At 38.6% G+C, this 23,680-nt stretch overlaps 5 protein-coding genes across 9 annotated transcripts; 2 read left to right on the top strand and 3 right to left on the bottom strand.

Moving 5' to 3' along the window:
- Positions 1-140: 140 nt before the first annotated feature.
- On the bottom strand, positions 141-2,801 carry LOC137728693 (uncharacterized). Its single transcript, XM_068467433.2, has 7 exons — positions 2,657-2,801; positions 1,517-1,582; positions 1,353-1,414; positions 1,207-1,271; positions 889-980; positions 693-764; positions 141-590 (listed from the first exon to the last, which is right to left on the bottom strand). Exons 1-7 carry the CDS (start codon positions 2,657-2,659, stop codon positions 552-554), a joined length of 399 nt encoding a protein of 132 aa, XP_068323534.1. The 5' UTR covers positions 2,660-2,801; the 3' UTR covers positions 141-551.
- A 1,365-nt stretch (positions 2,802-4,166) lies between these two features.
- Positions 4,167-7,060, top strand: LOC137729071 (putative methyltransferase At1g29790). Of its 2 annotated transcripts, none has more exons than XM_068467892.2 (2): positions 4,167-5,536; positions 6,751-7,060. In XM_068467892.2, the coding sequence occupies exon 1, from the start codon at positions 4,398-4,400 to the stop codon at positions 5,520-5,522; it is 1,125 nt and encodes a 374-aa protein (XP_068323993.2). In that variant the 5' UTR covers positions 4,167-4,397; the 3' UTR covers positions 5,523-5,536; positions 6,751-7,060. The 2 variants fall into 2 exon arrangements, with proteins under 2 accessions (XP_068323993.2, XP_068323994.2); XM_068467893.2 differs by lacking the exon at positions 6,751-7,060 and adding an exon at positions 5,748-5,886 and having other exon boundaries at positions 4,252-5,536.
- Positions 7,061-7,434: 374 nt separating this feature from the next.
- Positions 7,435-10,214, bottom strand: LOC137729073 (pterin-4-alpha-carbinolamine dehydratase 2, mitochondrial). The gene is made up of 6 exons (XM_068467894.2): positions 10,073-10,214; positions 9,931-9,977; positions 8,685-8,829; positions 8,471-8,594; positions 8,273-8,341; positions 7,435-7,761 (listed from the first exon to the last, which is right to left on the bottom strand). Exons 1-6 carry the CDS (start codon positions 10,091-10,093, stop codon positions 7,673-7,675), a joined length of 495 nt encoding a protein of 164 aa, XP_068323995.2. The 5' UTR covers positions 10,094-10,214; the 3' UTR covers positions 7,435-7,672.
- A 79-nt stretch (positions 10,215-10,293) lies between these two features.
- LOC137728665 (coatomer subunit zeta-2) lies at positions 10,294-12,908 on the top strand. Its single transcript, XM_068467390.2, has 6 exons — positions 10,294-10,424; positions 11,482-11,644; positions 11,788-11,935; positions 12,022-12,099; positions 12,339-12,423; positions 12,539-12,908. The coding sequence occupies exons 1-6, from the start codon at positions 10,422-10,424 to the stop codon at positions 12,596-12,598; spliced, it is 537 nt and encodes a 178-aa protein (XP_068323491.1). The 5' UTR covers positions 10,294-10,421; the 3' UTR covers positions 12,599-12,908.
- LOC137728664 (uncharacterized) lies at positions 12,717-20,282 on the bottom strand. 4 transcript variants are annotated; one of them, XM_088677690.1, is made up of 8 exons: positions 20,243-20,282; positions 16,315-16,559; positions 15,171-15,888; positions 14,811-14,999; positions 14,612-14,703; positions 14,347-14,406; positions 14,174-14,243; positions 12,717-13,544 (listed from the first exon to the last, which is right to left on the bottom strand). In XM_088677690.1, exons 3-8 carry the CDS (start codon positions 15,810-15,812, stop codon positions 12,948-12,950), a joined length of 1,650 nt encoding a protein of 549 aa, XP_088533816.1. In that variant the 5' UTR covers positions 15,813-15,888; positions 16,315-16,559; positions 20,243-20,282; the 3' UTR covers positions 12,717-12,947. The 4 variants fall into 4 exon arrangements, with proteins under 4 accessions (XP_088533816.1, XP_088533815.1, XP_088533818.1 ...); XM_088677689.1 differs by lacking the exon at positions 20,243-20,282 and having other exon boundaries at positions 16,315-16,659; XM_088677692.1 differs by lacking the exon at positions 20,243-20,282 and having other exon boundaries at positions 15,171-15,822; positions 16,315-16,548.
- Between the last annotated feature and the right edge of the window lie 3,398 nt (positions 20,283-23,680).

Genomic DNA, 23,680 nt, shown 5'->3' on the forward strand with positions numbered 1-23,680 from the left:
CTTGAAAGCAATTCTCGGCTGGGCAAAACAAGGAGACCTAAAGGATGATTACTCGAAAAGATCATAGCTCTACACTATAACGAATTCAGGGACCAATATGCTCCGCATTGTGTCAAGTTCATAGGTCCTACTTATGAATATTTTGTTCTAAGTACCGAAATTTCAATTGAGCTAAAGTCAAAGGACATTTGCTCCAATTTTCTCCATTGAAAAAAGAGTACATTGGAGAATCAACATCCGAGGAGTAGGGATACAAGGAAGGAATAAGCTCATCACACTCTGAGTCTTATCACAAAATACATTACTATCATCTTTACCTATTTGACTCTCTTTCAAACCAAAGAACGTCCTGCAAGAACTGCACCCTTTTAACCATTCTCAAACAGCATGGAGTACCTCATATTGTGTGATGTTAACTCACATCAACGAGGATTTGCATGCTTTACCAATTTGAAAGTTGCATCTGAATAATATAAATTCAAAGGATATATTTGCACGTCAAGATATTACTGAAAGATATCGAACTCACGGACTAGAAGCATGGATAGAGTTTAATCATCATCTTCAAGGACGCTCCTACGCCTCTGAATCTGGTATAATAAGAATCACGGAAAGACGTGTCAAAACTCAGTACATTTTTCCACGTAAAAAAGAAGGAAAAGAAAAATCATTATATGATGGTCACAACTTACGGTGACTTTGGTCTGTTTGGTTGTTTGGTTGTTGATCTGCTCCAACAACGAGATGAGTCTCTCCTCAGATACCTGAAATATGAAGCAATGAGCACTTTGGTTCTGTTCAAACAAACTTGTTACTTCAAAATAAAAACAAAATAAGCTGTGTGGAGAAACTATAAAACCGACCATGATATGAAATATCACCCCATACCTTCTCAACTATCTGGCCCATTTGAGCAGCTCTCAGTATAACATCTTCAACACCCCTTGCCTTCTCAGGTTTCACCAAAGCAATTCTAGCAACTGTACATGCATAGCAGCCGACGAATTAGATCAACAGATAAGGCTAACCCAAAGTAATTCTACCAACAAATCATTTTTTGATCCTTCCTACTTTAAACAACCAACTTATAGTGCCAAAATACACCAGACAAAGAATTGGTTAGTAGGGATGATATCCGAAATTTTCTAAAGCGTACAAGTAAAATAATCATATTAAGTAATGGCAATGTTAGATATATCAGCTTACTTCTTTCACGAGCTTCACCTGACACAATCTGACTAAGCATCATCTGCCTCCGTTCTTCAGCCTCCCTGCATTAATTGCATTATGTATTAATCAAATCAATAAGAAGATTTTGGAAAAGGGTTGTCCCAATTGATCTGAAACCCAACCTCTTGGCATCTTCATTTGCCTTGTGCTGCTCTGGGTTTTGTTGTTGCCCTCCAGACCCTCCCTGTTGATCAACGTAAGGTAGTGAGATCAGCCAGAAATCAAAAGAAAATGCAACCACAGATTTTGGTGAAAATATTCAAACGAACAAAAGCTGATTGCTTACCACACCATGTTGAGCCATAAGCTCCTGCATTCTTCTTTGTCTGATTGCTTCCAGTTCAGGATCAGCCTAAAAAAGAGCCCAAAATTTTAAAAACGACAAAAGTCAAACAATGGGCAAACAAAAACACTTTAGGAAAAAGCAAACCGTAATCATCATACGGACTTCACCTACGATATATATTTTTCTAACCACATAGATATGTATACCGGAAACTATATCTACAGCATTCAGTTCCTGCCATTCGCTATCCATTCAAACCAACTCAGCTACCTAAATGATTCTTTTACTAAGTATACACGCACATACATGTAAATACCTGGGGATTCTTAATGGGGACCCCATTTCAGCTACAAAGTGCAGAACTTAAATAGCGCACTTGGCTAGAGTTTAATGAAATCTAGGAACTCAGAGCTCAGTGAAAATATAACCCGTTTCTGAGTTATTTAACCCAAACCCATCTTAGACCAGCAAAGAAACATGATTGAGAAATCGCAACCCATTTTCCCCATCCCTCCCAAAAACCCCATTGTGTAGTACATTTCGCATCTCAGGTGCCAAATGAAAAACCAAAAGTCAGGCAGTTTGGAACACCCTACGAAGAACAAGGCAGTCTACGAAATCTCTTGAATATACATACAGACAATCCGCGCAATGTTCAAAGACATGCTTATACATCTATGCTCCAATATAACTACTAACTCTCTTTGAGAATGTTTCACAGTTTCGGGAAGTTTTCAAATCCCATTAATTTCTATGCCTGCTCGGTGTAAAAATCCACGCCGTATAATTCCGAAAGCTACAACACTCTTCCTGTCACATAAGTGTACAGGCAGCACCTATTTCATAGTAAACCTTGAGCTACCGATATTCATTTCTTAGTCAATTGCATACCCAAAATGGCAAAATCCCATAAAAATCACAACCCCACGAGAAATTAGAATCGTGCAAACATAATCAAGGAGTTTTCAAACCCTGATTTGCAGAAAGAAGATTAAAATCGACAAGAAATTTATACAATTGAGTAAATTTACAAACATTGTAAACCCTAATCTCTCCATATTTGGTATCTGAAACTAAAAATAGCAGCCGAAAAAGATGCAAAAATGAAATCAAAAATATCAGAGAGAGAAAATACGTTACCATTGATTCGAGTTGTGGATGAGCGATCGAGTCTTCGAAACAAGTTGCGTTGGGCAGGCGCGGATTCTATAAGCTTTTCATGCATCTTTATATGTGTGAAGGGATAAAAGGAGGAAGAAAACAGTCACTTTGAATGAAAATCTTCAAGGAAAAGATTCTCTGTTTTTTTTTTAATAAAAATAGGGAATAGTTGTGGGGTTAGCACTGTATTGAACTTTAACGATTCAAACTGTTTATTTTTTAAGTTGCACCTCATAAATTGTCATTGCAAAATATTAGCCAAATCGGAAATATTCAAGATATCTAATTGGGTTCAAAGAAATTAACGAATACTTTGTTATATAAGAAACAATGAAATTTTATCTTGATAATTAAATAAGCAAATGGTTTCGGATTGAATTGAATTTTTGCAAGGATGATTTATGAATCGAGATTTACAAAATAAACGATTCGAATCATTGAAATTCGATTTGGAGTAAATCCCACACCTAATCAACATTTTTCAAAGGAAAAAAAATAGAGATCCCTTTACTTAAAAAGCATGCACTTTCAAAATCTCAAAGTTATGCAATTTAGTAATACGCTCTAAGAGGAGGATTCCCTCCCCTTTTAATTTCTCTCTCTTTCTAATTTTTTTTTTCTCTTTTTGTCATTTTACCTGAATGGTTACGGTTAAATCACGTTAACATATTATATTGACTTATTTTCTTAATTGTTGAATTGTACAAATTAAACAAAATTGTAAGTTTTCAAATCAATCGCATATTACATAGGAAATTGTTATTAGCACTCTAAAAAATTTATCTTACAGTTCTCACATGTATATTTTTTTTTTCTAATTATAAAAAAATTAAAAAGTAAAATAAAAATTTTAGAATGCTAATAAGAATTCCTTATTACATAATTTCATAATATAAGTTTTTATCATACATGGCAATTCGATTTGGCCCCACATGGCTACTAGGTGTCACTCTTCTAATCTTTGTTATGAACATGATTACCCGAATATAAAAGTCTACATGCCTTTTTAACCAATGAAGATAATAAACACACATTTTTTAAAAGATTAAATGAAGATAAGAGACAAAATTAAATAAAATCGTGTGAAAGACCAAGGTTCTGTTGACGAATATACAACTTCAAACATTAACATGCCCTCATTTTATTTAGTTAATTAGTACTACAATTTAGTAGCATTTATTTTCAATTGTAAGTAATATTTCTTAAGACATAAGTAATATGTCTTATGTCTGCATTCATCACAAAATATCTTACAAAACTAAGGGTGGGGGCAGGAATCTTCACCCAATAAAAAAAGAGGGCGCAGGAAAAGAAAAGAAAATGACAAATTAAGAAATAAAGTAATCCAAAGTCCCGACAACTCACTTTCCAGCCGTTGGATTCCGAAAAATCAACATCTGCATGGCCTGTGGGAACCCTACACACTTGTCACAATCCAACGGTCCAACTCGCATCTTAAATCTAATGCTGTACATGTTCATGCCCAATCACACCTCACTCTGCTGAGAGCTCACTTGTGGTTAACTGGTAAGTCAAAACAATCAGTGAGAACATCACAAACTTACAAGATTCAAGAAGCTAAATCCAAAATCTCAGAAACCCAAATCTCCATTTCCAAAAAGATCCAGAAATCTAGAGAGAGAGAGAGAGAGAGAGAGATAGAGAGTGAGAGTGCGGACAGCGAGGGATCAAAACCCAGGAGAAACAGAGAGTGAAGCAAATGGGAGTGACAATGGGTCTGAATCTGCTGCTGCTGATGGCTATGGTGGCCACCAACATACTCTCACTCTACCACCTCTCCTCCACTCTCCAAACCCCAAAACCCCCAACTCCCCAGCCAGTCCCTGACCACCTCCTCCACCAGCTCCACACATTACGCGCCACCATCAACCACCTCACGCGCGACCACCCTTCACCATCAACCGCCACCGCCAAAACAACCAAACCCGACATCCCCTCAGATCTCCTCCTCTACTCTCAGCTCTCCCCCATCGCCTCCTCCTGCCACAACCACCCTGACCTCGTCCACAAGTACATGACCTACACCCCCTTCTCTATCTGCCCACTCGACTCCGACCTTGCCGAGGCGCTCATTCTCCGCGGCTGCCACCCGCTCCCCCGCCGTCGATGCTTCACAAGAACCCCACCAAAACCCACTTCTTCTCTCGCCCTGAATCCGTTTCCTCCTTCGCTTCCGGACTCCAATGTCTTGTGGGACAAGTATTCCTGCAAAAGCTTCAGCTGCCTCGGCGGCAAAAACCCCAACTTGGGCTTCGACCTGCCTCACGAAGTGTCCAATTTCATGACTTACAAGTCGGAGCTCGACCTCCCAATCCCTCAGCTCTTCCAAATCGCCAAAGCCGCCAACTCGGTCCTCCGTCTCGGCGTCGACATCGGCGGCGGAACTGGGACTTTCGCGGCGAGGATGAAGCTTTACAATGTCACCGTTGTCACGACCACGATGAACCTCGGAATCCCCAACAATGAGGCGGTGGCGCTGAGAGGGTTGGTCCCAATTCACGCGCCGCTGCAGCAGCGGTTGCCAGTGTTCGACGGGGTGGTGGATCTGGTGCGGTGCGGGCACGCAGTGAACCGGTGGATACCGGTGACGGCATTAGAGTTTTTGCTGTTTGATGCGGATAGAGTGTTGAGGGGAGGAGGGTACTTGTGGTTGGATAAATTTTTCAGCAAAGGGGTGGATCTTGAGAAGGTTTTTGGACCGTTGATTGGGAAATTGGGGTACAGGAAAGTGAAGTGGGCTACTGCAAATAAGAACGATTCCGGCGGGATCAAGAATGGCGAGGTTTACTTGTCTGCTCTGCTCCAAAAACCCGTCTCGAAATGAGGTTGCAATTTGAGGTACTAATATGCTATTTATTTCCCAGTATGTTCCCTGAATCTGCAATTTTTGGTATAAACTGATTAGTGCAATTAGTTGGATCTTGCATTTGTTGGTGGTTAATTACTTCGTAGTTAAAATGTCAGCTGAAAATAAACTACACTCGAATTAAGTAGATTGAGAATCGCGTTGTTGTCTTCGTTGGTTTGAAGTTTTGCGCATTATTTGCAGGTCTCTGATATGTTTTGCGTGATCTGGTTGTGGCATTCATGTCTTTTGGACAAAGTTCTATGAGATCTTAACACGAACCCGAGCCAGTCACATTAGTTCTTTCGTCGCTATCATATAGCATGGTGTTCTAGGAGGAACATGGCATTCGCCTTCGGTGTACATTGTCTTTAGGCCTCTTGAATTGCTGAGTGTTTGCTAGAATTTACTTGGTCTGTGAATAATCCAAGATGTGATACCTAGTAAACCTTGCATGTCTCTGATATGTTTTGCGTGATCTGGTTGTGGCATTCATGTCTTTTGGACAAAGTTCTATGAGATCTTAACACAAACCCGAGCCAGTCACATTAGTTCTTTCGTCGCTATCATATAGCATGGTGTTCTAGGAGGAACATGGCATTCGCCTTCGGTGTACATTGTCTTTAGGCCTCTTGAATTGCTGAGTGTTTGCTAGAATTTACTTGGTCTGTGAATAATCCAAGATGTGATACCTAGTAAACCTTGCATGTCTCTGATATGTTTTGCGTGATCTGGTTGTGGCATTCATGTCTTTTGGACAAAGTTCTATGAGATCTTAACACGAACCCGAGCCAGTCACATTAGTTCTTTCGTCGCTATCATATAGCATGGTGTTCTAGGAGGAACATGGCATTCGCCTTCGGTGTACATTGTCTTTAGGCCTCTTGAATTGCTGAGTGTTTGCTAGAATCTACTTGGTCTGTGAATAATCCAAGATGTGATACCTAGTAAACCTTGCATAAGACTTTCGGAGATATGACATTGCAAACAATTTAGCGTTCTACTGTAATGTAACGTCGTTAGCAGTAGTTTTAATCGTATATGAATCATACTCGACATTTTCTAAGTGCTCGGAAGTGGTGGTGTTGGATCATCGCACTATCTGCACACGGTGATTCAAACTAAAGGGAAACCTTAACTGGTATTTTTGTGCTACTGACTGTTAACTTACAATCTGACTGAGAAGGGTTTTGTGCTTGGGTTGCAGGCATTGCCGTCACTCTTTGCTGTTAACGAACAAATACCTCTCCTGAGAAGATGGGCGCCCTTCATCGAGCAACGAAACAGTACTCTTACGTTCTCTGATCTAAAGCGAGTTACACCTCTAGCTACTTGTTAATGATGTAAACAATCATCAAACGTCGCAAAATTTGCAACACTATCAAAGGTTCCCAAGGAGGGAGAAGCCGAAATTAAGCGCGTTCTCAGCCTCTGTTAACGGTTTTTTGTAGGATTACTCTTGACTAATTGTAATATTTATTCCAAATTAATTCTTCGTAAATGAATCTGCAGAGCAATTACGCTTTCCGGTAGGCTTTAACACATGAAGTAGCAACCACCACCAAAGAAAGGTTGTGAAACGCGTGGAAGGAAGTAGGTCATATTTTCTTCTTTTCAAATGCAATTCCTCGTACGGTCTTAGCAGCAACCACCACCAAAGAAATTGGTTGAGAAAGAGGCATCACCTCCGCCGCCAGAGAAGCCGGAGCCCGGCAATTGTTGCGGCGGCTGATGCATTCAGTGCGTTTGTTGTAGATTCAACCAAGATATTTGTATCCTGGATTCAATCATGGATTCGTGAAGATATTTGTTTCCGTCGACATCTAGCCATTTTCTGCCTTTTCCGGCAATGAACTATGAAAACGGTAGCGGTTTCAGAGACGACGGTAGCTTCAAGTATAAAAGAAAAATTAAAAAGTTGGAACATGAAATCCCTGTCATCGCATCACAAAGGAAACAGTTGCTTCAAGTATTTCTTTCAGGCACACTTGCTCAAAGAAAAAAGAAAAAAAACAGTAATACACAATCTCATACAACGCTTCACGTCACACCAGAGTCAAAGACGATGCCCAACTGAAGCCAGAAACTTGTTTTCCCATGGCAACATTTTCTCACACCGCTCCGACGGCTCAATCGGTAGCTTTCCGCCTCAGTAGGTGTTGCATGCTGATTCTGTTGATCTTAGCAGCAAGTATGAAGTCATTCTCGGTCAATCCACCTGCACAATTGCATACCATGTCAAAAACTAAATCTCATGTGCAATCAAATTTTCAAATGAATTGGCTCTTTAAGTAAATTGAACGACTTTCAGCGTTGTATTAAGGTGATCTCTAGCTGGAAAATATTTAGGTAACATTCGGAGTTCGGCTGGTAAGTTTCACCATCTAGTTACACTGCAATTTTTGAGGAAATAATGGTCGATGCAGGTCAAGAATGCCAGTAACCATAACCAAAACCAAACAAAAGTTTGAAATAAGTAACTGGACGAAGCTTCATGTATCATACGTTCACCTATTTTCCTCAAGGTAAAGCAAGAATTGTACAATACTTTTATTTCCCAGAAGCTTTAATGGTGGTAGGAAAACTTCATTAGCAAAACGTTATATACACCGAGAGAAGGGGATAGAAAAACCTCACCTCTGCCCTCCAAGACGACCTAATGCATAATGGTTTTATTCAAGAAACGTGTATAAATACATAGTAACAATTAATTAATGGCGAATCCTTACCAACCGCATGTGTCCAAATCTCGACTGTTACATTGTTCCATCCAACTAGATGAAGATCTGGATAATGACCTGGAACATACACAATACGGTTTTCCATCTACATCAGACACATTCTATCTTATTTAAATTCGAATGCATTCTTCATACACGCGATAGCTACAACTACTCATCAGAAAACAAAAAAAAGCTTAAAAATACCTTCTGCTTCTGCAACATCAGCTACGAGCTTAAGCATATCCAGTCCTTTTGTGAAGGTCTTAACTGTCCATGATCTTTTCAGTCTCAAAGCATCACCTTCACTCACCAAATTCCATCCGTCCACCTAAACCAAATCTATTAATATTAAAAGAGAAACATCACATGTGTGTGTAACTGTGTATATATAGGTAAAAGTTAACTCTTTAATCGAAACCTTTGTGATTAATCCATTTGCTGCTTGTTCAGTCATGGGTCGCATGTCCTTTGCGTCGCAAGACACGCACTTCTTTATTAACAAATCTAAGGCCGCCAGAAAACAGTACAAGATAAGAAAAATATGACTTCCCTGACAAACAAAGCTATGACAAAACTAGTATTACCAGATTTTGATATTATAGAAAAAATAACATCAATAAATAATCAATGCCGGTTATACGAGATAAGAAAACAACAATCATGGATATGCCCAGCAAATGGACAAGCAGGTTCCTTCCCTTTAATGAATAAGAGCTTCTATATTTTACTGGAAACCGTACAAGCTGATTAAGGAGGACAGACAGACACAGCAGAGATGAACCTACTAAGAAGTAAAGATTACACACCAGTTACCACAATTAAACATGGGAATAATTTGATACTTAGAACTTTTTCTCATAAAGGTCCTGGATCGATGAAGCAATATCTCAAAGCCGTAAACCAGGACAAGAGTATTTAGAATGGCCAACGCAATAAATCACGGAGGAATTGGGTATAGGCATGAGTAGATAATTTAGTTTTCGGCCATGTGGAACAAGCTTTGCACACAAGAAAAAATTAGTCTTCCCAAGCTACGTCTCTTCCCGTAAGGAGATAAAGCCGATGTCTAAAATTTCGTGAATGGATGCGTATGGAACAATGGCGCCATAGTGGTTTCAATAGGATTATATCAAAGTAATGAGATGTTCTACCGCATGCTGGCACCCCAAGCTTACTTGAAAGGTTTTGTCACATAAATTGCAGTTCGGAGAGAAACTGCATTCGATTGTCAAACTACAAAAACGACGAAAGGTCTAGATGCAGCTTTGCCAGTGCAAAAAGTTCTAAATCCACAAACTGAGTTTCTACTGGACGACAACAATCCCACATTGACATAGTTCTGAACTATCTCAAACACTCAGCTACCGGAACTGTATTTTTTTTAAGTACAAAATTTGTTTTCACAAAAGAATCCAACTCCAAGAAGTGCATGCATGCTGAAGTTCTAATTAAATCAGAGAATTATAAAATCGAAACAACAAAATCGAATGTAAAGCAGCAATCTTTCAACCTACAAATCTCAAATCTTCATCAAACAACACAACAAATCACAAGATTAATGGCAAACAAAACATGGGTAAGTCGAGAAATTACAGAAAATTGAAATTGAAGATTCAAAAAACCATTTTTTTTTATCATCATATAAAGGGCATGCAGGGAATTACCGTCCATGAGTTCCAGTGAAGCTTTGAATCACAGATGCTAAAGGTACCTGTAAATTTTCCGAGAAAATTTCAGCAGAAGAGAAAGAGGGGAGAGAGAGAGAGAGAGAGAGAGAGAGAGAGAGAGAGAGAGAGAAAGAGATACCTTCTGCAACAGTCGACTCATGAATGTTGATGTAGACTCTGAAAGGGGAGGCGATTTTGAACGGTGGGCTGTGATCAGATGATGCAATAGAAACTCGAAAGTTTGTATTTTTGCGCAGCTTTCGCGGTTGGACGTGATTGAGAAAAAGGGGAGATTACAGAGGCTGAAGTGAAAAATCGAATAGAATTGGTGGCAAACATTTATAAAATTAAATAACTTGTGGGTTCTCTAGAAATAACGTAAAATTGAGTGGTGGGTTGGGGAAAGTATAAATGTGAACAAACGTGTCCAAAAAATTCCGCTGCTTTTTGCTTCTTCGTCTGAGACTCGCTCTCCTCCGCCGAACAAAATGGTCAGTTTCTTTCTCACTCTTCCGCTTTCTCTCTCTTAAAATTCCAATTGATTTACCAAAATTTTAGGGCTAGGATTTAGGGTTAGGGATTAGACATTGTTATCAGCTTCTTGATCTGTATGTGAGTGGAATAATTGGGGTCGGATCCAAGTTCCTTAGAACTGGATCTCTCAGATCCTGCAACAAAACATGATTTAAATGCATATTTTTTATGAAATTTGAAAAATGCAGGCAATTTTTAATTGTAAGATAATAAATTGTTCTGAATTTTATGTTTGTTTGTTCTTGGTAATTTGATTCTGTTAATGACCCAAAATTATCAGTGTGTATGAAAGGTATACATGGATGATGGATCCCATTTGAATTTTTAAGAAAAAATTGGATTTGAGCGTGCAACTGAGTTACCGTAGCGGACCGTGTTCTCAGGAAATTATTCCACAAGATTTTTTATCTTGTTGATGGTGTTCAACAATGTAGTTGAGGTTATAAATGGATCCCGCTTAAGTTTTTAAGATGTTCAATATAAGCTTGCAAATGAGTTAACAGAACCAACTATGATCCCGGGAAATCATTTCTGTAAACTTGTAGTCGAACATATTCAGCACAATTGTGCAAGCGCAATGTTAGATGTACACACATATGCGTCATGCGTGTTCTGATCTAAAAGATAGTACATGTTAAATCTCGAATGCTGAATGCAAACGTGTTTATCAAATTAGAGAAACAACTCCATTGACTGGGTATTTGATTACACTCTCTCTTTACTGTAAGTTGCAATCCACATTACACCATATTTAGGCTTACACGTACAAGTAATGACTATTAACTTTTGTTATTGATGTGGTAAGAGTCGGTAACCATTTTAAGCTTATATCTAATTGGAAGCAAAACATTAGTTTTCCCTGATAAGCATGAATGAATGAGATATCTGACCCTTCAGTGGATGTAGCCATGATTATCTCTTTTTAATGTCAGTGCTGAAATCATTTGGTGCAGTTTATCGTATAATGATTCAAGTTTTGGCAATATTTAATCGGTTATTGGCTGTTGTTTGTAGGAGTCCTGCCCTTCGATAAAGAACATCCTCCTCCTCGATTCTGAAGGGAAACGTGTGGCTGTCAAGTATTATTCAGAGGAGGACTGGCCAACGAATACTGCCAAAGAATCTTTTGAGAAAGCTGTATTTACTAAAACTCAAAAGACAAATGCGCGGACAGAAGGTAATTTAAGCTTTAATTATTTCTGTACAGGTCATGTCATCAAATTATTCTAATCCCTATCAACTGCTATCCCCTCATATGCAGCATTGTGTTGTTTTGATTCGAACCACTTCCATATTAACTTGTTGCGTCTTCATGTACAGCTGAGATAGCAATGTTCGAGGGCACCATTGTAGTTTACAAGTTTGTTCAAGACCTTCACTTTTTTGTTACTGGTGGTGAAAATGAAAACGAGCTCATTTTAGCCACAGTTCTGCAGGGATTTTTTGATGCGGTTGGCATTCTCCTGAGGTATTTTATCCCCTTATAAAACTAGATAAATTCTCTACTCTCAAGTAGTTATATTTTTATATACATTTTGTCTCACTTTTGTCCAGAGGCAATGTGGACAAGAAGGAGGCACTTGAGAATTTGGATCTCATTTTACTATGCCTTGATGAAATTGTGGACGGAGGGTAAGCCTATAACCTTCACGCTATTAAAGTTTGTCAGTGCTATTCAGTGAGTTCAATTCCCAACTTTTACATTTTTCTAAAAGCCTAGACTGATATAAGAACCAACCTTGTTGCAGTTTACTTGCAGAGAATAATGATAAATACGATTTGCATGTCTGGACCGCTTGTTCGGTTCATAAGTACTTTATTTCTTGTACAATCACAGCGCCCTTAGGCTTAACCCTTTCTTTTTGGTGCAGTATTATTCTCGAGACCGATTCAAATGTTATAGCAAGTAAGGTTGCAAGTCACAGTATTGATGCTGGAGCTCCGTTGTCTGAGCAGGTATATCCGTTGACTAGATAGTTAAACTCGACATGTAAAAAATACTAATTCAACAACCGAATACTCCCTGCCACCAAATTTTATGTTCTTAATGCATATGTATGTCTTCTTACAGACAATAAGTCAAGCTTTGGCAACTGCCCGCGAACATCTAGCCAGACAACTTCTTAAATGATGTGTTGAAAGAGGAAAAGCAAGGAGAGAGGACATCAGTTTTATATGTTTCTGTTTCATCAGATGCTGCGATTTTATCAAGTTCGATTACTTCTGCAGAACTCAGTTAATTTGGACAGTTGATGTCAAAGATTTAGAATTCGAGATATACATTTACATCTTTCGATGAATTGAATGCCGTATGAACTCACAGGGATGTTCGAGATTGCTATTGTAATTAATTTTGTACCATATGCGATGTTGTCTTGATCGAGCTATAAACTTTCAATAACACGGAGAAAATGTATTCTCTCCTTTTCTGTTTCCGAGAATCCGACTGTTGGTGTATAAAGAGTACACCAACAGTTGCATCATACTCCTTGAATCACAACATAATCTGCATCATGTAGGAAACCGTTGCCAGCTGTAGGGGAGAGATTACTGCGAGACGCATCTTTGCGAACCACTTCATGATTCTCAGCCTCGTGCTGAAACATCTTAACCAACTCTTGAAGCTCCAACTTTCTAACTTCAACCTGCTCTTCGTTGACCGGTTGTTTCAGCCCAAGGTAGAGCAGCCCTACTCCGATTAGCACAGCTCCTATAAAGACGAGAACGGCTGAAAATACACCGAATGCGTATGGAGCGTTCTGTGCTCCCGGCATTCCGTCAACATTAATTCCAAATAGCCCGGTGATGATGGAAAGGACAAGGCCGCAGCCACCAAAAATAGTCAGGTTGTGTGTCACTCGAAGGCTTCGATCCTGTAACCACGCACGAACGGTGCTCTGCATCACGTCCTGAATGGTAAATAAGCGTCCGCGAACTGCTTCTTGCTCCTCGATCATTTCTCTTGTGGCCTTTCGTATTTTCTCTAACAAGGTTCTTGCTGCATTTCCTCTCAAATGTTGGAGAAGCTCGAATACAATCTCTTCTCTTGCATGAAGCGACCACTTCACTCTGATAACCTGCAATAAAATTATGGAGTTTGCCAACAAAGTCTATTAATTTGAATGGCAGGGTAACCTCAATGGACAGTTAAACAAAAAGTTTCTACTGACTGCCTAGATGCTAAAACTAAATGTTAGCCGGACTCAATTTTCCACTTCAACGGGGAATGGGTATTCAAGGCCATAGGAATTACGATACCACATACATATGGTGGCTACGGGTTAGATATTATGTCTGTACCCAAACACCAAGTATACAGTTAGAACCGTAGAAATAACGGGAGTAGGGTAGATTCAATAACATCATAAGAAAATATATTCTAACATAATTCCTGTTGTCCACAAAACATGAGAAGCTCTCAAAACCAATATCCCTTTCCGATTGACTCAGTTTCTTGCTTCCATTTCGATGTGCAAGATCTGTACATTAGTATATCACTCAGTCACTCACACAGCCACACCCCAATGGCTCTTAGAAGCCATTTGTCTTACGAGAAGTGAGATTCAACAGCTCATAGAAGTCATTGTCTTACTAAAAGTTCAGGTTGTTCATCTTTGGTTTATCCTTTCAACAAGAATAAACGTTAAAATAGAATCGAGCGATTTTTACATCAAATGGAATTTGCTAGCAAGGAGATATAGCATACCTGTCTTGATAGCTTTCTGATTTCTTGGTTGAGGATTACAGTGAAAAGATTCATATCCTCATGGTTTCTCCTATTAAACAAAGAAGGTAAAGTCATAAGTGAATTACAAACTAAATAGTAATCAACGAGGTAATATTACTTTACAGGGAATGGTTGTATGCATATGGAAGAACCTGTTCACAAATTTTAATTCAACCTCATCAGCTGCTCCAAATATGGACGTACGGAATAACCTGAAACAGCGGAGACATTGAAGGGAACCACAGGTTGGAGAATAAGAAATGACAAACGCGTAACAATGCATACATAAAATTATGGACAACGGAATAGAATTAGTTGTAGTACATGCATAAGCCAACGCCAATAATTGATGTGCCATTTCCACAGCAGGTAGGCTGCTGTAATTTTGCTAAATCAGAACGATAGTACTAAAGTTACCTGTCATCCCATCGAGTAAGGCGGCAAGCTAGATGTGCTATGACTTCATGCACTGTTCTCGGTGCATTATAGCCTCCAGTTGAAAGAAGTTCCTAACCAAAGCAAAGGATTAACCTACCAGCCCTTCAGTTGCATGCACAAAAAAATAACACAGTAAGAAGTTCAAAGCCACTGAAAGGATCAGTCAAAGATGAACAACCTGAACTTCTGTGATACCCAACACATTTATACTTGACACGGGCCCCTTAATATGCAAAACAGTTACAAGGAAGTTTTGCGCTTGCCATGATCGAAGAACAATGGGGATATCATCCTCATCAACAAATGGATTCCCAATAGACTGTCCCAAAAGCTCAAATAGCAACCCCCCGGCAACCCTAACTGGGACCTGAAAAGAGGCATCAAAGCATGTTCAGAATCAACTCTTTAACAAAACCAGATTCCGAAAAAGTTTAAGCTGAAAGTCAGTCACTTTGTTCCACTCCTGCCAATGCAACAGGCTTTACAAACCAATAGTACTAATCACTTAGCAATTTCAGATATAACAAATGCAATGTACCTCGTATAGCAGGTGCTTCATCCGGTCACTGATCAGTCGACTTTCATCTCTTAAAGCTAACCTAACTGCAGGGTGAAGCCACTGGGCATTGCTGAGCCATGCTTCAACTGTGGGGTGGCCTGCAGAGACATGGCACCACCAAATGGGCCCTGCCGGACGCTCCCAATACGGAGCTGCTAAATCTGCAACAGTGAAGTCATCTTCACCATCCATCCCAAACTGCTGAGAGGCCCAACTAGCATTAGCTTGCACAGTTTGTACAATTTCCGAAATCCTATCCCACCCAATTGGAACCCAATGACCACCCTCAAACCTTTCCATATCCTGAACTTGGCCTGATTGCTGGCTCCTATCTTCCATTTGGGATGGAGAATCAGAAACTCCGTAAGAAGGAACATGCACCCTCTCTTGCTCACCATCTATTTGTTGTTTAGTCAGGTTTTTTGAACCAGGTTTTGAACTAATTATTTTCTTCCGGCTTCGGATAAACTCAAAAGCACAAATAAGCCCATTTTTCCAAAGGTCACTCCCAGTCCCAGGAATGGGATCTCTACTAGGACAAATTCTATGGCTATCCGGGTTCGTCGTGTTATTGCAATGGGAAGAACTGTTCTCCCCCACTCTACTGTTGTTGTGTTCCATCAATGCACAGCTAAACCATGGAAGTTGCAATTCTCAGAGACAGGATTAAGCTGCAATTCTTGATCACAGCTAAATACTGCAATGTTTAAAAAAATTATCAAAACCTGTCTATAATTAAATTAGAATTTCAGACCATGGATTGCAGTTTGCACTCATAAATTGGGAAAAAGATTCAAACTTTCCATCTCCGAGAGTACAAAAAGTTTACAGACACTTCAACCTTCAAGTTAACAAACAAAACAATAAAACAAAAGAAGTAGCAATCAAACAAATAAACTCTACCCATATAAACAACCGAATAAGAACATGACCCAGGAAAAACAATTAAAAAATACACAACAAATAAAAATTAAGTGGGATAGAGAGAAAATAGTTCCTGAAAATTTAGAGGGGGAGAAAAATGATGAATTTAAATGGTGAATTATGGGTTCTTGAACGAATAACAGAAGATTTATATTACTGTTAATTAGGAGGAAATGAAATGAGAGGAGGAGGAGCTTACCCAGGAAAGAAGGCAGAGTGTTGAAAAACCTGAACTCCAACAAGGCAATGCCTTTGTTTGATTTATGCAGGAGAGAAAAACTTGAACTATAAGAAAAAAGGAGGGACGTGGAAAGGCTACGAACGTTCGTACAATTCGATGCTTCCCTTCATCCAAAAAAAAAAAAAAGCGATGCCTCCCTTCATCAAAAAAAAAAAATGCGATGCTTCCCAGTGGCAGAGCCACTAAGGGGACACCAGAGTGGTCTGTTCCCATCTGCCTTTAATTTCTTTCTTGGTACTATAGCAGATATTGCTGCTGCATATCAATTTAATACTCTTAAATTTAAGGGCGTTTTTAATTCAAACTTTTTTTATGTTTCAAGTCACGCCTTATTTTTCTCTCTATCCCGCTGCAATGGAGCATTTACTTCCCCTCTTTATTCTATTAATTTTTCTTTGGCTTTAACTTATATTTAAAAAAAAATCTTGTAGTAATAAGATTGTCACTTAGTACTACGGTTTAATGGTATTTTCTTCATTTGTAAGTAAGAGGTTTTAATATCGATTCTCGTTAAAGACGAATTTGAACCATATTATTGCTAGCCCATTGTGAGGCTAAATTCACCCCCTCCCCCTTCGTGTAAATGACATCGGTTTTTCAAAAAAAAAACCCCCATAAAACCCCTTCCAAATGCCTTGTAACGTTTTCTTCAAGGAAAATATTTTGTGAAAATTTAAAAAAAAAATTGCATTTTTAATTAAAAAAAACATGGGTTTTCAGGCGGGCTTGGTGCACACAAAACGAGGCAGGACCCGTCGTATGAAACGGGGCGGGGTCGGGGACGCAAAAAAATGGCAGCCTTTTGGTGTCACATCCCGGCTTGGGGCGGATCACTTCCCGAGCCCGCTCCACCACAATAGCACGATATTGTCCGCTTTGGGCTTACCATTCCCTCACGGTTTTGTTTTTGGGAACTCACGAGCAACTTCCCAGTGGGTCACCCATTATGAGATTGCTCTAACCCCCTTCTCGCTTAACTTCGGAGTTCCTACGGAACCCGAAGCCAGTGAGCTCCCAAAAAGTCTCGTGCTAGGTAAGGATGGGAATATACATTTAAGGATCACTCCCTTAGGCAATGTGGGATGTCACAATCCACCCCCTTAAGGGCCCGACGTCCTCGTCGGCACACCACGGCCAGGGTTAGGCTCTGATACCAAATTGTCACATTCCGACCCGGGGCGGATCACTTCGCGAGCTCGCTCCACCACCGTGGCACGATATTGTCCACTTTGGGCTTACCATTCCCTCACGGTTTTGTTTTTGGGAACTCACCGTAGCACGATATTGTCCGCTTTAGGCTTACCATTCCCTCACAGTTTTGTTTTTGGGAATTCACGAGCAACTTCTCAGTGGGTCACCCATCATGGGATTGCTCTAGCCCCCTTCTCGCTTAACTTCAGGATTCCCATGGAACCCGAAGCCAGTGAGCTCCCAAAAGACCTCGCGTTAGGTAGAGATGAGAAAATATATATATATAAGGATCACTCCCCTGGGCGATGTGGGATGTCACATTTGGCACACAAAACAAGACAAACTCCATGCACGCAAAGTGAGGCACGCAAAACATGACGGACTCAGCGCAAGCAGAACGAGTCGAACCCAGACGCACGAAAAATGAGGCAGGATACGTTGCGTAAACTGTGACACGCAAAACGAGAGGCAGGTTGGTGCACGGATGTATGGCAGAATCGACACAAGTAAAACGACGCAAGCCCGAGTGCCGAAAATGAGGCAGGCTCGATGCATAGGTCAACCATTGTTGCCCACACAAAGCATTGGTCTCAAGGGTGGAGCATGTAGCTGGTATCTATGTGGGGTGGGGTTTAGTTTTAATCACACTGGTTAACCATTGTTGCCCATACGAATGACTGGTGCCAGTAGTAGGGCATTTATAGGTGGTAAAATATAGTTTTAATCCCATGGGTCAACTATTGTTGTCCACACTTGAAAACAAGGATATAAATATAAATCTAAATGTATTTGAATCTGAATAAAGTAATGTAGAAGAAAAAAAATTCAATGAAAAAAGAAAAACGCTGAAAATAAATAAATAAAATATAAAATGATACAATCGGTAGTTTCTTACTGATTTTCTTTAGGAACAGTTGCTAAAAAGATAGCGACTACTCCTCACACTAGTTGCTAGCACCATACCGATCATTTTTTTTCTTTTATTTCTCTTTCTATAACAACAAGCTATCATATTCATATTTTTCAAAATATATTTTTCCTTGCAAAAATATGCTATAATTCATATTTGAACACTTATAATCAACGATTTAAAATCTAAATTCAAAGATATTTGAATTTTTTTTTATTTCTAGTAATTTTTCTTTTATTTCTCTTAACATAACAACAGACAATCGTATTCATGTTCTTCAAAATTTTCATGCGAGATCTATTATAATTCGTATTTAAACACTTGTAATCAATGATTTAAACCTAAAATTTAAAAATATGAATTAATGGTGGTTACTCACATAAAGTAAATAAATTGGAATAGGGAAAGGTCGGTATCACACTACCGGTCATCGCCTAGTCGTCCTTAAACCATTGTTCAATCTATTTATTTTCACCTTCGCCTCACCGTCAAGGTTTGAGAATTAAGGTAAAACTTTGCATTGAGATTCTTGAGGGTAGAAACCCATTTGACAATGTTTTGGGCCTCATTAATAATATTTTTCATTTATTTTTTTTTAGTTTTCGGCTTAAATGTTGTACTAAAGATACATTTCCTACTCAGTAAATCATAAATCCGCTTCCGAATGCCTTATAAAGATTTCCTTAATGCTCACAAAAAATATTTCTCCAAAATAAAACGTTTGTATTTTTTATAAAAAAAGGTGGGTGTCAAACTCACGGTTTTTAGGCGGTTTTGAAAATTCGTACATAAATCATTGTTCAATCTATTTATTTTCACATTCACCTTACCATGAAGTTTTGAGAATTAAGGTAAGACTATCCATAGAGATTCTTGAGAGTAGAACCCCATGTGCCAATGTCTTAGGCGTCACTACTATATTTTTCATTTTTTTTTTTAGTTTTGGCTTAAATATTCTACTAAATATACATTTGTTACTTAATAAACCATAAATCCACTTCTAAATGCATTATAAAGGTTTCCTTAATGCTCACGGAAAATATTTCGTGAAAATAAAAAGTTTTGCATATTTTACAAAAAAACATGGGTTAACGGCTATTTGAAAGACGCTAAATAAAGTGAAGTTTGAAAGTAAGCCTATTTCCTTTTCACACCTTTGTGGTTCTACTTTGGTATGGATTAGGCAGGTTGGAGTTTTCACTCCTGGTCATGTATGTCATATTTTGGATAAGCAACCTCTAGTCTCTCTTGAATCTCAGCTGAGTCCTGTAAAGCTCGTTCTATAATTCATGTTTTTTGCCTCCCCTTTTCATTTCCTTGGGTCAAAGTGAATACGGATGGCCTTGCTAAAGGTATGCGGCTTGTGGTGGGGTTTTTCAAGATTTCACGGGTTATTTTCTTGGTGGTTTGTCCCTGAGTTTGTGGCATCATACTTCTTTTTATGCAAAGCTTCATGATGTCATCCTTTATTTGGAGTTGGCTCATGCATGATTGGCAAACTTTATGGGGGTGAAAGTGACTCTTCTACTGTGATATTTTGTTTTGCTTCTGGTCGTTCCGAACTCGTTGGAAAAATTGTATTTCTCTTTTACAACACATGGTTTTTCATTGCTTTCATACATTTCGAGAAGGGAATGAAACTACTGACAAATTAGCTAATTGAGAACTTTTCTTGTCTTCACTTGTTTGGCATGCTTGCTCCTCCTATAGAGATTCTTCATTTTCAAATTTATTGGGATGCATGCCTACAAATTTGTCTCCCCTTCTTGATCCAAAAAAAAAAACGATGCTTCCCAGTGGTAGAGCCACTAAGGGGACACCAGAATGGTTTGTTCCCATCTGCCTTTATTTTCTTTCTTGGTACTATAGCAGATGTTGCTGCTGCATATCAATTTAATACTCTTAGGGGGCGTTTGTTGCGCCGGACTATCTCAGACTGGATTAGCTTCAAGGACTAAGCTGGACTGGCTTAGACTAGACTAAATTAGACTAACTTAGTGAAGCGTTTGGTGCAGTATTGGACTAAGAAGCTGGATAATAACAAATTCTAATATTATATTATTTAATATATAAATTATTAATATTTTATTATGATCTTATCTTTTTCTTCATCTTTTCCTACCATTTCCGTCCCACTCTTTTCCTCTTCTCTCATCGTCCCACCCTCTCCCTCTTTTTTTCCTCTTACACCTCTCAATTCATGTCTCTTTCTCATTCCTGGTCAAACTCCTTATTGATTCCAATCTCTATTTCTCTGTCCTCCCTCCCTCTCTAGCAATGCGTTGTTCGAATGGAACCTCACGGCTCCAATTTTCCCGACGAGTTGCAGGTTTCCCGATATGTTTTCCGGCCAACCCTCGTTAAATTGGATGAAGTTAGCACCGCCAAAAAATTCATCACCATCCCTAGATCGAGATCTTAGCTTTGAATGCTCAAATCTGTCATGGATTTGAAGAAGCCCAAACAGGCCGAGACTTCCAGGCCATTTTCCGACCACATTCGACCACATTTTGGCCTCAATTCAGGTAAAATCGTAATCTTGTCACTCCCAGCTTCAATTTGGTATATTTTATATGAAAGTTGGTTGTGAAATGGATCTGAAAGAAAGTTGGGAAGTTAATGATTGATCTAGGTGACCGGAGATGATGAGGAGTCTGTCGGGAGTAGTCGTTGAGCATGACGAGGACGAGAAAGAGAGGATAGTCTTAGCTAGTCCCATGGTTATTGGGGGGTCTCGCTAAGACCTCTTAGTGAAGGGTTTTGTCCATGCTAGTCCCCTTTAGTCTCATTAATGTTAGTCTCAGCATGGAACAAACACAGTATTGGACTAATAGCTAGTCTAGTCCAGTCCAGTCCAACTTAGTAAGGGCAAACAAATGCCCCCTTAAATTTAAGAGCGTTTTTAATTCAAACTCTTTTTATGTTTTAGGTCATGCCTTATTTTTCTCTCTATCCCTCTCTGCCATGGAGCATTTACTTCCCCTCTTTATTAACTTTTCTTTGGCTTTAACTTATATTTAAAACAAATAATCATGTAGTAATAAGATTGTCACTTAGTACTACGATCTAATGGTATTTTCTTCATTTGTAAGTGAAAGGTTTTAGTTTCGATTCTCGTTAAAGGCGAATTATAACGTTTTCTTCACAGAAAATATTTGTGAAAATTAAAAAAAATTGCATTTTAATTAAAAAAACATGGGTTTTCAGGTGGGCTTGGCGAACACAAAACAAGGCAGGACCCGTCGTATGAAGCGGGGCGGGGTCGGGGATGCAAAATCATGGCAAGCTTTTGGCACACAAAACAAGACGAACTCCAGGCACGAAAAGTTAGGCATGCAAAACATGACGGACTCAGCGCAAGCAGAACGAGTCGAACCCAGACGCATGAAAAACGAGGCAGGATACGTTGCGCAAACTGTGACACGCAAAACGAGAGGTGGGCTGGTGCACATAAGTATGGCAAAATTAGCACAAGTAAAACAATGCAAGCCCGAGCGCCGAAAATAAGGAGGGCTCGATGCATAGGTCAACCATTGTTGCCCACACGAAGCATTGGTCTCAAGGGTGGAGCATATAAGCTGCTATCTGTATGGGGTGGGGTTTAGTTTTAATCACACAGGTTAACCATTATTGCCCATACGAACGATTGATGCCAGGAATAGGGCATTTATAGGTGGTAAAATTTAGTTTTAATCCCACGGGTCGACCATTGTTGTCCACATAAATATAAATCTAAATGTATTTGAATCTAAATAAAGTAAAGTAGAAGAAAAAAATTCAATGAAAAAAGAAAAACGCAGAAAATAAATAAATAAAATAGAAAATGATACAATCGGTACTTTGATACTGATTATCTGGACAAAGAGTTGCTAAAAAGGTAGCGACTACTCCTCACACTAGTTGCTAGCATCGTACCGATCCTTTTTTTCAATTTTTTTTTTCTGCATTTTTTTTTCTTTTATTTCTCTTACTATAACAACAAACTATCATATTCATGTTTTTCAAAATATATTTTTCCTTGCAAAAATATGTTATAATTCATATTTGAACACTTATAATCAACAATTTAAAACCTAAATTCAAAGATATTTGAATTTATTTTATTTCTATTAATTTTTCTTTTATTTCTCTTAACGTAACAACAGACAATCATATTCATGTTCTTCAAATTTTTCGTGCGAGATCTATTATAATTTGTATTTAAACACTTGTAATCAATGATTTAAAACCTAAATTTTAAAAATATGAATTAATAGTGGTTACTCACATGAAGTAAATAAATTGGAATAGAGAAAGGTCGGTACCACGCTACCGGTCATCACCTAGTTGTACTTAAACTACCGTTCCATCTATTTATTTTCACCTTCGCCTCACCGTCAAGTTTTGAGAATTAAGGTAAAACTTTGCATTGAGATTCTTGAGGGTAGAAACCCATTTGACAATGTTTTGGACCTCATTAATAATATTTTTCATTTATTTTTTTTAGTTTTCGGCTTAAATGTTGTACCAAAGATACATTTGTTGCTCAATAAATTATAAATCCGCTTCCGAATGCCTTATAAAGATTTTCTTAATGCTCACAAAAAATATTTCTCCAAAATAAAACGTTTGTATTTTTTATAAAAAAAAAACATGGGTGTTAAACTCACGGTTTTTAGGTGGTTTTGAAAATTCGTACATAAATCATGGTTCAATCTATTTATTTTCACATTTGTCTTACTATGAAGTTTTGAGAATTAAGGTAAGACTTTCCATAGAGATTCTTGAGAGTAGAACCCCATATGCCAATGTTTTAGGCGTCACTACTATTTTTCATTTTTTTTTTTAGTTTTGGCTTAAATATTCTACTAAATATACATTTATTTCTTAATAAACCATAAATCCACTTCTAAATGCATTATAAAGGTTTCCTTAATGCTCACGGAAAATGTTTCGTGAAAATAAAAAGTTTTGCATATTTTACAAAAAAACATGGGTTAACGGCTATTTGAAAGACGCGTAATAAAGTGAAGTTGGAAAGTAAGCCTGCTTCCTTTTCACACCTTTGTGATTCTACTTTGGTATGGATTAGGCAGGTTGGAGTTTTCACTCATGATCATGTATGTGATATTTTGGATAAGCAACCTTTAGTCTCTCTTGACTCTCAGCTGAGTCCTGTAAAGCTCATTCTATAATTCATGTTCTTTTGCCTCCCCTTTTCATTTCCTTGGGTCAAAGTGAATA

This window comes from Pyrus communis, chromosome 10, assembly GCF_041283825.1.
Source record: "Pyrus communis isolate YQ-2024b chromosome 10, ASM4128382v1, whole genome shotgun sequence".
In the NCBI taxonomy this organism is placed as follows: Eukaryota; Viridiplantae; Streptophyta; class Magnoliopsida; order Rosales; family Rosaceae; genus Pyrus; species Pyrus communis.

Excerpts from the sequence above, each read along its gene's own strand:
- LOC137728664 (XM_088677690.1), bottom strand. The coding sequence starts at position 15,812 with ATGGAACACAACAACAGTAGAGTGGGGGAGAACAGTTCTTCCCATTGC. Across the intron at positions 14,407-14,611 it reads CTTACTCGATGGGATGACAG|GTTATTCCGTACGTCCATAT; the intron begins GTAACTTTAGTA and ends CCGCTGTTTCAG. Across the intron at positions 14,244-14,346 it reads GAATTAAAATTTGTGAACAG|GAGAAACCATGAGGATATGA; the intron begins GTTCTTCCATAT and ends TTTGTTTAATAG.
- LOC137728693 (XM_068467433.2), bottom strand. Across the intron at positions 1,272-1,352 it reads GCAAATGAAGATGCCAAGAG|GGAGGCTGAAGAACGGAGGC; the intron begins GTTGGGTTTCAG and ends CAATTAATGCAG. Across the intron at positions 981-1,206 it reads AGGTGAAGCTCGTGAAAGAA|TTGCTAGAATTGCTTTGGTG; the intron begins GTAAGCTGATAT and ends ATGCATGTACAG.
- LOC137729071 (XM_068467892.2), top strand. The coding sequence starts at position 4,398 with ATGGGAGTGACAATGGGTCTGAATCTGCTGCTGCTGATGGCTATGGTG.
- LOC137729073 (XM_068467894.2), bottom strand. The coding sequence starts at position 10,093 with ATGAGTCGACTGTTGCAGAAG. Across the intron at positions 9,978-10,072 it reads TGAGTCGACTGTTGCAGAAG|GTACCTTTAGCATCTGTGAT; the intron begins GTATCTCTTTCT and ends GAAAATTTACAG. Across the intron at positions 8,342-8,470 it reads TGATGTTGCAGAAGCAGAAG|GTCATTATCCAGATCTTCAT; the intron begins GTATTTTTAAGC and ends TGTATGTTCCAG.
- LOC137728665 (XM_068467390.2), top strand. Across the intron at positions 11,936-12,021 it reads GCGGTTGGCATTCTCCTGAG|AGGCAATGTGGACAAGAAGG; the intron begins GTATTTTATCCC and ends ACTTTTGTCCAG. Across the intron at positions 12,424-12,538 it reads GAGCTCCGTTGTCTGAGCAG|ACAATAAGTCAAGCTTTGGC; the intron begins GTATATCCGTTG and ends GTCTTCTTACAG.